Source organism: Miniopterus natalensis, chromosome 2 (genome assembly GCF_054644295.1).
Source record: "Miniopterus natalensis isolate mMinNat1 chromosome 2, mMinNat1.hap1, whole genome shotgun sequence".
Lineage (NCBI taxonomy): Eukaryota > Metazoa > Chordata > Mammalia > Chiroptera > Miniopteridae > Miniopterus > Miniopterus natalensis.
In genome coordinates, this window is record NC_142082.1 from 102,367,538 (window position 1) to 102,379,610 (window position 12,073).

A 12,073-nucleotide genomic window follows, 5' to 3' on the forward strand; every position below is an offset into this window, starting at 1 on the left:
GTGGCAAGAAAGTGCAGGATTAGAAGTAAATTGGGGACACCTAACCCTGGCAACAACCGAATGGGAACGCGATTGGAAGGAAGGCCTTTGAGAGAGGAGTTGTGATCCCAGGAGCAGTGACAGTGTAGGAGGCAAGGCCTAGTCTCTGTGGAGAGAGAAAAGGCCTTGGGGGAGCTTTCCATGATCGAATTATTTGGGGATCTAATTTTCTAGGTGAGCGTCCAACAAAATTCACTGGAGATTTTGCTTTGACTTTGCAGCAGGGTTAGGGGACTGCCATAGGCTCCTAGCTTTCAAAGAGACAACTTATTGTATAATTTAACTCTTTTATTGCTTCAGATGGGCAGCTCTCAAAGCACAAAAACCACTGAAGGATGGATACCATTGCATATATTAAAAGCATGTTGAAAGGAAAATAAGGTATTCACTTTGATTTAATTGTGGTTAATTATACAAGAAAATTACCTTTGAGGAGAAGCTCTTAAATTTTGAATACTATTAGGGTAGCTTGATTTTTTAATAGGATTCAAATTCTTAAATTGTTAAATACAAAAATCATATTACTACTGTTCCTGCCAAATATGCTCTTTACTAATGATTATCTAGTCCTGTTATTCTGAAAATAAATCTTGAGTCTTTAGTAATGTTAATTTGCAATTGATTGGATAGTGCTACTAGATCTTTCCTTTAAAAATGATGTAATAATCACTGTAAAAAATCCTTGAATTTGTAATTTAATGTTAGGATATGCACAGAATTGGTTTATTGCTTAATCATACAACAGTTTAGACTTGTAGTTTGCTTGTTAAACAGTAAGAGTCACAACAGTTGCTTCACTGGCAACCTAGTCATTAGATCATCCAGCTTCTATTAAGTCATGTGGTATATTACATACCAGAAATTATTAAGGGATAGTTTATTTCATCCACAGAGACACCCAAGTTAGCTCTTAAAGACTGACTTAGCATGATACCCTGGAAAATTCTGACCAAGGATTGGGGATGAGATCTGGGTATCTGTATTTCTTAAAATTTTTCTCAATTGAGTTTGATGTGCACTCCCAGTTGAGAACTGTTGCTTTAATGACTTACTAAATAGATGTGTTTAAGAAGTTCTAAAATATTTATGAAACAAAGAATTTCTTCATATCCTTATAGTTTAAAAGTAAGCTGCTCAGGAATGACATTTAGGTAGAATCCCAAAGATAGTGTTTGCCTTGGCAATATCAGCATGTTTCACTGGCACTCAGAAACCTCTGGGACTAGACTATTCCAGGTTTAGGGGTGAGGTTTGGGATAGGGAGACACAAAGTGCTCTGATGCACTTTAACAAACCTCAGAGCCATGACTAGGTATTTTTTCCTGTTAGATTTAAGGAGACATCAATTCTAAGTCTTTTCAATAGATGCAGTCAGCTAAATTATTTTTACCTCATCAAAAGTACAATTGGGTCCCGGTGGGGGGGTGTAATATTACATTTATGAGCTTTATTTCGAGAAGAATACCCTTGCTGGAAATAAATGTAAATAATAGCCTCCCAATAGCTATTTGCTTATTAAATAAAGAATGTGTATGATTCATGCTTAAAATTTGTGTGCTAACATGAAGTACCCAGATATTTGAAATATTAATGAAAGCTTTTAGACCAACTTTACTGGAGAGTGAAAGGGTAAAAAATGAGATAATCACTTTGGTATTCAGGCATGAGAAATGTGTGGTGAAACCAAATCCAGTCTGACTTAAACAATAGCTTTAAACAAAGAAGTAGGTCCAATTGTGTTCTAGCTCCTAGAAACTGGTTTTCATTTTATATGTAAGTTTTTCACTGCAAGATTTGGCACATGAAGTCTTTGAATAGAGGACAGAATTTTAAAATGAAAAAAAAAAAACTAAGTTAAAAACATGAAGCCATATGTGGTCCATGACTAATACCTTGAATTTTATATATATTGTTTGAACAGAAAGCCAGGAATCTCAGTATGAATCAGTCTAGATCTAGATCAGATGATGGTGGTGAAGAAACCTCATTTCAAGACCATGATCATCAAGAAAATGAGAGAAGATGGCAACAAGAGCGTCTCCACAGAGAGGAAGCTTATTATCAGTTTATTAATGAACTCAGTGATGAAGATTACCGACTAATGAGAGACCATAATCTTTTAGGCACCCCTGGTAAGAGATGGGTAAAAGAGGAGACACCTTTTTCATCATCATAAGGAAGAATTTAAAAATAAGTAGAGTTTTTCCCCCTACTTCCTTCCAAAATATAGTGTACTATTTCTGTGAATTTAAGAATTTTTTTTTAATCTTCACTCAAGGATATGCTTATTGATTTTAGAGAAAGGGAAGGGGAGGGAGAGAGAGAGAGGGAAACATCAATGTGAGAACATTGATTGTTTGCCTTCTGTACATGCCCCGACTGGAGATTGAACCTGCAACCTAGGTATGTGCTCTGACCAGGATCCTAACCCACAACCTTTCAGTATACAGGAGGATGCTCCAAACAACTGGGCCACACTGGCCAGGGCAAGAACTTTTTAATATAACAAAGTAGAGAATCACTGGCTTACTTGTGTATTTTATAAGTAGGTAAGAATATTATACATGGAGCACTGTTATAAAAATGCCAAACTAGCAGACAGGTTAATGTACATAATAGTGTCAAATATTTACACAGATGGCCCTATTTCTCTTAAGTAATATTTGTACAAATAAAATTATGGTAGTCGTGTGTCCATCCCCCTGCAGCCCTTGTTTATCCATGGTTTATTTTTCCAAGGTTTCAGTTACCCAAGGTAATAAATAAATGTCATGCCATTCTCAGTACCATGATGAAATCTTGCACCGCCCTGCCCTGGATGTAATCATCCCTTTGTCCATTGTATTACGCTGCATACATTACCCAGCCATTACTCACTTAGTAGCCATCTCTGTTACCAGATCAGCTGTGGTGGTATTATAGTACTTGTGTTGAAGTAACCTTTATTTTACTTAGTAATGGCCCAAAGCCATTCACATAACTTAGTTACGGTATATTGTTATAATAGTTTTGTTTTATTATCATTGTTGTTAATCTTTTACTGTGCCTAATTATAAATTAAACTTTATCATAGGTATGTATGTATAGGAAAAAACATAGTATATATAGAGTTTGACACTATCCACAGTTTCAGGCATCCACTGGGGGTCTTGGAACATATCTCCCACAGATAAGGGGGGGACTACTGTATTTAAAACCCAATGTAATTCATTTTAAATATTATAATTAATTTAACTGAATTAATAACTACCAAAAAGTTCAATGTGCTCTATAAAATTTTTACAAATTTATTTTATGTGAACTCATTGAAACTTGTATCTTTTTATATTACATATTTATATAGTGTGTATTTGCACATTATATATTGATGACCCATATCATGAACTATTGAGGTAAAATTCAAGTAAATAAAGATTTGAAGTTTTCTCTAGAAATACTCCCTTCTTAATTGCTTTTTAACTCTGACAAAAATCCATGGAATTATAGCTTATGGTTTCCTAAGTGTATCAACAGAGCTCTTTATAAATTATTTAAATTAAATCTTAATTTTAATAAAATATTAAAACAACCAAAGTGATGTATATTTGCACCATTTAAATATTTTTAACTATTTTCAATTTATAGAACATGAAAACAATAGAATGTCTTTTACAGCTAAAGATTAGTCTTACCCTTCATGAGTTATAATAAAACTTAGTAATTTGAAAGTTTTTAATTTCAGTTAGCAATTTTTCATTGTTTTAGGAGAAATAACATCAGAAGAACTACAACAGCGGTTAGATGGAGTCAAGGAACAACTAGTATCTCAGCCTGACTTGAGAAATGGGACAAATATCAGAGGTAGTGTGGACTCCTTTCCATAATGAACATGTTTGATTAGAGCAATTGCAGAAATGAATTGCTTGTACAATATGTTTGTTTTTAATGTTTTCCAGTTTTGATATGCTACTCAGATAGTATTTATGTGGTATATGCAAAACAGTATAATTAGGCAATATAGCACAGGGATGTATAATTAGGTAATGTGAGACACGCAGATGTCTTACACACACAGATTACTTTCAAGGAGCTCATATATGTGAAATAGTACACAATTAAGTTAATAACCAGCATAGTTCTTTTTAATCTTAGAATGAACTTCTTTCTTTAAAGTAATATAACTAAACCTAGCTTCTAAATTTATGCAGAGCAATACAGAAAGACTGAGTCGGGAAACCTGTTTTTCTTGTTTTGTTGTTTTTGTGTTTGCTTGAACAAACACTTAAGTCATAATATAAGAAGTTCTGATAAAAAATAAAGTGCTTGTGAAAAGAATTCAAACTAAAGTATATAAAGTTAAAAGTAAAGCCAACTTTAATGTCGATCTTACCAGTTCCCCTTCCTTCCCCAGAGGTATTTATTACTAGTAGTTTCATATGTAATGTAAGAGCATTATGTTAGTTAGGGCAAAGACTATTAATAACCAAAAAATGCAATGGCTCAATAAGAAAGAAGTTTTTTTGTCTTTCATGTTAACAGACAGGGAAGATAGGCAAACTTGGCTCTATAAATCCTCCTGGGACCCAGCCAGTCATCAGTTTCTACTTCTGTGTCATCCACATGTGACTATTTAAATTCAAGTGAAATAAAAAATCCAGTGCCTCAGTCATGTTAGCCACATTCAAGTGCTTAATAGTCACATGTGGCTAGTGGCTTTTGCATTGGACAAGATAGATAGATATAGGACCACTGCACTATGACACAAAGTTTTGCATGATCCAGGGTATTGTTTGAATGATCAAGCTAAGTCACAATCATATCTAGGTTCCAGCTGTCATGAAGGAGATGCAAGCACCAGCCTGAAAGTGAAATATATCACTTCCACTCCCATTCCATTGATGAGAACTTAGTCATATGGCCACACCTAACTGCCAGGCTGTCCACATGACCACTATGCTGCATTTACAATGGAAGAAAGGTAGGATAGATTTTTTTAGATAGTGAACTCTTGGACACACACCCTTATCACTACATTCTAGTAACTAAAGAAGGAAGTAGCATTTAGAATGATTAATGTTTACCTGCGTTTTACTAATGTCTTTTCCAAATTAAAATGGAAATTGGATATTAACCCTTGTTCTACTTTATGTTTAGATATGTAAATTATACTACCATATTGGTACAACTGGTAATACTGGTCCTTTGTTTTAATTGAAAATGTACTTACCATGTATAAAATAGCCTATATCTCTAGAATATGGCTAAGATTGGTGTTTCTTTTATGACACCAGCAGCTGATTAACAGCTTTAAGTCAACATTTATAGAAGCTTTTTATGAGAGATTGCAATAATGAAATGAAACCAAAGCAATCTCATTTAATAGCTGTTTTTGAGTAGAACAAACTTTAAGGTTAAAGTCTAAATAGTTAATGTGCTTTTCATTCAGTTTTGCACTTTGTATGATCCACTGGTTAAATATGGAAAACTGAAGCTTGCCACAGTAACAGTATCAGATCAAAGAAGTGAATCAGGGACACATTTATTTCTAAATTGATTCATTCAGCAATATTAATTGGTAGTCTGATTTGGACCAGATGCTGTTGTAGATGTTGGGGATTTACCAGTGAATAAAATAAGATAAAACCTTTAGTCTTCATGGAGCTTATGTTCTAAATGAACAGAAAGTGTATTTTGTTATATTTTGTATAATGGCTAACATTTATTGGGTGCTTCCTGTGTGCCATGTATTGTACTATTCATTTTATGTACAATAGCTTATTTTATCCTCATGATAATTCTGTGACATTTATACTGCTATCTCCAATTTACAGATAAGGATACAGCGATAGAGAACTTAACACCCTAAAGACAGATAATGTCGTTCTAACAGTGTATTCAGAAAGCCAGATTTCTTTAGCTCTACATTTTTGGCACGTCCTGAGAAATAGGATAAAATTCCCAGGGTTACAAAAATACCTAGTTGCAAAAATGTCAATTGAGTTATCTTTTCCAGAAGGATCCTACAGATTTAGGGTGAATTATATATAAATTTTCCACTGTATTTTATTGATATTGCCATATGAATAAAGCAATCTAGATGTATAATTTTGATATGGGGACATATTTCTCATTTGCCTTAATATTTGGCTATTAACAGGCATATAGAAAGCAAGAGTGAGGATTTCTTCACAGCTTAGCATAAATAGTATTTAAGGTTTTATAATACATAAGTATATTATAATATGCTTTAGCGTACAACCTTTCTTTCATACAATTTTCTTTGCCATTTTTTATTCAATAAAATGCACAGATGTTCTTTAATTTAATGAAAACTTTATTTTACAAGCTTTCAATAAAAATCTAAGCATAGATTTTAAGAATTGATCTTAAGTTGATTTGGTTTGCTTTCCAGACTCAGAAGTCCCTAGAGAAAGTTCAGATGAAGATTCTCTACTAGAATGGTTAAATACCTTTCGTCGTACAGGCAATGCAATTCGAAGTGGACAAAATGGGAACCAAACTTGGAGAGCTGTGAGTCGAACAAACCCAAATAGTGGAGAGTTTCGGTTTAGTCTGGAAATCCACATCAATCATGAGAATAGAGGATTTGAAACCCATGATGAAGATAATACGGGCATTCCACTTTCAGATATTGGCAGTGATCGTACTACAAGTAGACAGCAGAGATCAACTAGTCCTGTGGCTAGGCGAACAAGAAGCCAAACCTCAGTGAATTTCAGTGGTGGTAGTTCCAACATTCCAAGGACTAGACTTGGCTCAAGGGGGCAGAATTCAGCAGAAAGATCTTTCTCAGCATCAGTAAGATTAAGAAATGGAACTGGGGGAGCAGTTGGCATTCCTAGAACTAGTGCTCCACTTGGTAATTTCAGTAGTCACACAAACCAGTCAGGCGATAGTGAACTCAGGCAAAGGGAGGGGCAGCGATTTGGAGCAGCACATGTTTGGGAAAATGGGGCTAGAACTAATGTTACAGTGAGGAATACAAACCAAAGATTAGAGCCAATAAGATTACGGTCTACTTTCAATAGTCGAAGCCGTTCACCAATTCAGAGACAAAGTGGCACTGGTTATCGTAATTCACAAAGGGAAGGTAGACCTTTACGACAAACCGTTAGAAGGTCTGTTAGGAGGAGAGGTATAACTCATGTCTTTTTAGAACAAGATAGAGCACGTAGAGGTACAGCATATACCCCATTCTCTAACTCAAGACTTGTGTCAAGAATAACAGTAGAAGAAGGAGAAGAATCTAGCAGATCCTCAAGTGCCGCACGACATCCAACAATCACACTGGACCTTCAAGTGAGAAGGATTCGTCCTGGAGAGAACAGAGATCAGGATAGTATTGCAAACAGAACTCGATCTCGGGTAGGGCTAGCAGAAAATACAGTCACTATTGAAAGCAATAGCGGGGGCTTTCGCCGAACTATTTCTCGTTTAGAGCGGTCAGGTATTCGAACCTATGTTAGTACCATAACAGTTCCTCTTCGTAGGATATCTGAGAATGAGCTTGTTGAACCGTCCTCAGTGGCTCTTCGGTCAATTTTAAGGCAGATCATGACTGGATTTGGAGAATTGAGTTCTCTAATGGAGGCCGAATCCGAGTCAGAGATTCAGAGAAATGGTCAGCATTTACCAGGGATGCACTCAGAACTAAGTAACCTAGTGAATGACATCAGCCAGCACCATGAAGGTTCCTCTCAGGACAGGCGGGCCCAAGAAGGCAGCATTGAAATGGGTGGTGAAAATGAGACCACCCAGCCTCATACCCAAAACAGTAATAGTAGAAGTGGTAGGCAGTTGCGAAATTCAAATAACTTAGTGGAAACTGGAACATTACCTATTCTTCGCCTTGCTCACTTCTTTTTACTAAATGAAGGTGATGATGATGATCGCATACGTGGCTTAACCAAAGAGCAGATTGACAATCTTTCTACCCGGAACTATGAGCATAACAGTATTGACAGTGAACTAGGTAAAATCTGTAGTGTTTGTATCAGTGACTATGTAACTGGAAACAAGCTCAGGCAATTACCTTGCATGCATGAATTTCACATTCATTGTATTGACCGATGGCTCTCAGAGAATTGCACTTGTCCTGTCTGCCGGCAGCCTGTCTTAGGGTCCAGTATAGCACACAATGGATGAAGTATGGATTTATTCAAATATTGCATTTTAGTAGAGCTGAATATTCAAGCATTCTTTTGTTATTTGTGGTCAACTAACCAGGATGAAGAGTAACAGATTATTATAGTTTAAACTATTTTTTGTGTGTTTTTTTAACTTGTTAAAGAGAGAACATTTATATAAAATTTAAAATGCAAATGTTAAATTATCCAAAAGTAATATTGCTAGAACCAAATAACCTTTAAAATGTTTTTATTTTGGTAATTTTGTCATGCTAAGCACTTTTGTATACACTACACTGCACAGTTCAGTGGGTTAAAAATCAATCTTCTTTTTCTTAATAGTAAACAAACTTTACTTGAAATTTCAAATTCCATAGTCTAAGTACTATGTCCAGACATTGGTGTCTAAATAAGCCTTTCATTACCTTTTTATTCTAAGGACAATATCTTTTCATGAAAGAATGTTTGGCTGAATGTTTGCTAAATGTATTTAAATTACTTGAAATGTTAAATTTAATATGCAGCATGCCATATGTGTATATATAACTATATAATTTTAAGGTTAAAATACTCAGTCTAAAAACTACCAGTGTGGTTGTTATTTAAGCTTTTCAACTAATACTGCATATGGCAAAATGTTTAATATTTACAAGATCATCTCTGGGAAGGAGTGGATTAAGATATTTAAAAATAGAGATAATTTAATGAAGCGTCTCTGACAATCTGACTTATTAGACAGCAAGCAATATATAATACTGAACGAGTCTTTATTCAGAAACGGAACATGGACACTTAAGAACATAGGTTATTTAACTTGAGTTCAGCCTTTTTGTGACTTTTTTGTAAGTGCAAACAATTCTTTGAATTATATTAAGTAAGGTGCATAATATGCATGGAGTCTCAGATTTAATTTTAGAGTATAAAGAATGTCTTTAAAGAATCAAATGCATAGATAATATGTTAAGTTCACTTGGAGGCCAAAAACTCCAAATAAAACAAACAAAATACCCTTAAGAGAATGTAGAATTTATATAAACACAAAGTATACCTTGAAGATCTATTTCTACCAATAAATATTAAAACAAAGCTGTGTGTGAACTGTTCTATTGTTCCACTGTAGCTTATTCACTCAAAAAAAAAAGTATTTCATACCTACTAGGTGCTATGGTGTTGCAGGTGTTGAGAAGTCAGCAAAGAACCAAAAGATAAAGTCCTTTCTTCACGGGAAAGACATATTTGCTCTTAAAAAGTAAAAATCAATTGACAATGAAATACTGTTTTGACTTTCATGTTTGTTTGTGAATATATGATATTGTTTTCCTGTGGTGAAGTACTGCTTGGGCAAAATCACAAGAACATGTACTTGAAGACTAGATTCTGTAAGATTTTGATATATCTCAAGATGCAGTTTTTCTTTATGATTAGTGATTATAAGGGGTGGGCAAAAGTAGGTTTACAGTTGTTACAAATAAATAACAAACAAAACAAGAATAAACTCTTGTTTCATGAACTCACAACTGTAAACCTACTTTTGCACACCCCTGTATTCAATTCAATTGGTAAGATGCCTGCACAGGAATTGTTAAGGAGTACATTTAATACCTGGAGTGAAAGGGTTTAGTAAAGGTCATGACTTTTTTTGGAGTAAATGATTTATGTAGATCAGTTATGGGACATAGGACTGGGAAGTTTGATTTGAAAGCTTTAAATACCAGACTAAGGAATTTTTAGGTTACCTTACAGACTTTAGATGTCTCTTGGTGAATTTTAGTTCTGGATGGTAAGATCGTATTTCATGTTTCAGGAAGACTGGTGTGGTACAGTGTTTACAACACAATAGACTGGAGAGAGATGGGAAGCAAAATAAAAAAAACAAAAACAGGAAAGGAACTATTGTGATAATTATTATCAGTTATCATTATCATCAGTTGTTATCTAACCTCGAGTGATGGCAGTAAAACTGGAAAAAGAAGGGTGTAAAAATATTGCAGGGGGGGAGACATTTGGTTTCTAGATCAATATGAAAACGTAGGGGAGTCATATATTCACAGAGAATCACCTGAGTGAAGGAGGGTACAAGCTGTGCCACTTTAGACATTTATTTTAAACATAACCTTATTCACATATCTCACTCATTTCAGTTTACTGTTTGATAAGAGACTAAATCCAGCATTTATTGCTTATATGGAATATTCCTCAGGAAGCCTTACCTCCCCTGGCCTGATTAGTTAGGATAATGGAGAGGAGAGTGAAAGGAGGGGGGGGGATGAAAAAAGTAGGGATTTTATTTTATTTTTAAAAATACATCTTTACTGATTTCAAAGAAAGGAAGGGAGAGAGAGAGAAAAAAACATCAATGATGAGTCATTGATCTGCTGCCTACTGCACAACCCCTACTGGGGATCAAGCCTGCAACCCAGGCATGTGCCCTGACTGGGAATCGAACCCTGATCTCCTGGATCATAGGTTGATGCTCAACCACTGGGCCACACTGGCTGGGCAAAAAAAAAAAAAGCAGGGATTTAAAAAAACACGTTTATTCTTTGTTTGACTTAGTTTTTTGCAAGACATGGTAGCACCAGCATCTGAAGAGATTCCAAATACACATTTGAAATAGAAATAGATATGTACTATGTGGAAAATTCCCTGAAAGCAGCAGGAAAGCCTAATGGATTTTGTAAATTGGTATTCTAGTTGGGAACAAAGAAGTGTTTTCTTTAATATTTTCATTCATTTCCCAGTAAACAAGGCTGAAGACAAATACAAAGGCTCATTATCTATTTATAGCTTCTATTTTGCCATAATTGCACCATTTGTGGTTCCAATACAGAAAGGAACAAATAATTTAACATTTTTCATTTGAGTATTATGCTCCATGTTATGTTTCCTTTATATTGCACTGTCTTACAAACCTATTTCTAAACTGTCAACTTGCCAGTTGTTTTCCCATATATTATGTATCCGTTTACCTTGTTTCCTAGATTTTAGTTTCAACTAGCATTGTTATGACACATACTTGATCATCTGTTATTCACTCATATGAGGTTATTTTCAATGTTTAATATGAATTCATAATTTAAACCTCGCAAGATCTCCTTGAAGTATTATTGCTACTTAACATAGTGGCAGAGTTGATCGAGTCAGTCACGGGACTGTTTGCCTCCAAAGCTTGTGCTCTTCCCACTGCACTGCATTCTGGAGAAGCAGACATGCCTTGGGAAGTTTACAGGCTAATTTGCTCCTTCTAAAGATATTTTTTTCTAATTTTATAACTTGGTTATGTCATGTCTTTGTGATTACCCTAATTTCCATATGCAAATACATCCTTTCCGTATCAAGAATGAAGAGAGGATGACTGCTCCTGAAAGATAAAAGAATCTGTTTTATAAGGAGGAATCCAGAAAAGAGGTGAGTGAGGCATCTGAAGCAAGGCATCTGTGTTAAGGACCAGAGTTAATATGCTGACTCTGGGCTATTTTCATGAATATTATTCCTAGATAATAATTTATAATGAATTTCTAATCTTCCTTTATCTCTTTATTTGAATAATCTCTGGCCAGAGGAAGAATTGCGTAGAAATAGCACTCCACGTGAAGGGGTAATTAGTATTCCTTTGGCATTGGCAACAGGCCCATTTGGGGTCTCTCCCTCAATTTTGTGTAACACAGGAAATCGGAGAGCTTGGATATCTGTTAACACATATACAGGAGATGATTTCCCAGGAAGCCAGACCTATCTACTCATTGAGGAGGCCGAATGTTCTGAGTTCCAAAGCGCGTGATTATGAGTGTTAGTGGTGATTGTCTCTTCAGTCTCTAAAGACATATTATGAGTTTTTTTTCAGTAATTATGTGTGTATTAGGCCCTGAATATATCTGCCCTTATGATAACTGGGGACCCATAATTAC

At 35.1% G+C, this 12,073-nt stretch overlaps 1 protein-coding gene across 1 annotated transcript; it reads left to right on the top strand.

The window, feature by feature from the left end:
• Positions 1–344: 344 nt before the first annotated feature.
• Positions 345–9,268, top strand: RNF6 (ring finger protein 6). Its single transcript, XM_016224894.2, has 4 exons — positions 345–420; positions 1,961–2,171; positions 3,784–3,879; positions 6,431–9,268. Exons 2-4 carry the CDS (start codon positions 1,979–1,981, stop codon positions 8,182–8,184), a joined length of 2,043 nt encoding a protein of 680 aa, XP_016080380.2. The 5' UTR covers positions 345–420; positions 1,961–1,978; the 3' UTR covers positions 8,185–9,268.
• Positions 9,269–12,073: the final 2,805 nt, after the last annotated feature.

Excerpts from the sequence above, each read along its gene's own strand:
- RNF6 (XM_016224894.2), top strand. The coding sequence starts at position 1,979 with ATGAATCAGTCTAGATCTAGATCAGATGATGGTGGTGAAGAAACCTCA. Across the intron at positions 2,172-3,783 it reads TAATCTTTTAGGCACCCCTG|GAGAAATAACATCAGAAGAA; the intron begins GTAAGAGATGGG and ends TCATTGTTTTAG. Across the intron at positions 3,880-6,430 it reads AAATGGGACAAATATCAGAG|ACTCAGAAGTCCCTAGAGAA; the intron begins GTAGTGTGGACT and ends TTTGCTTTCCAG.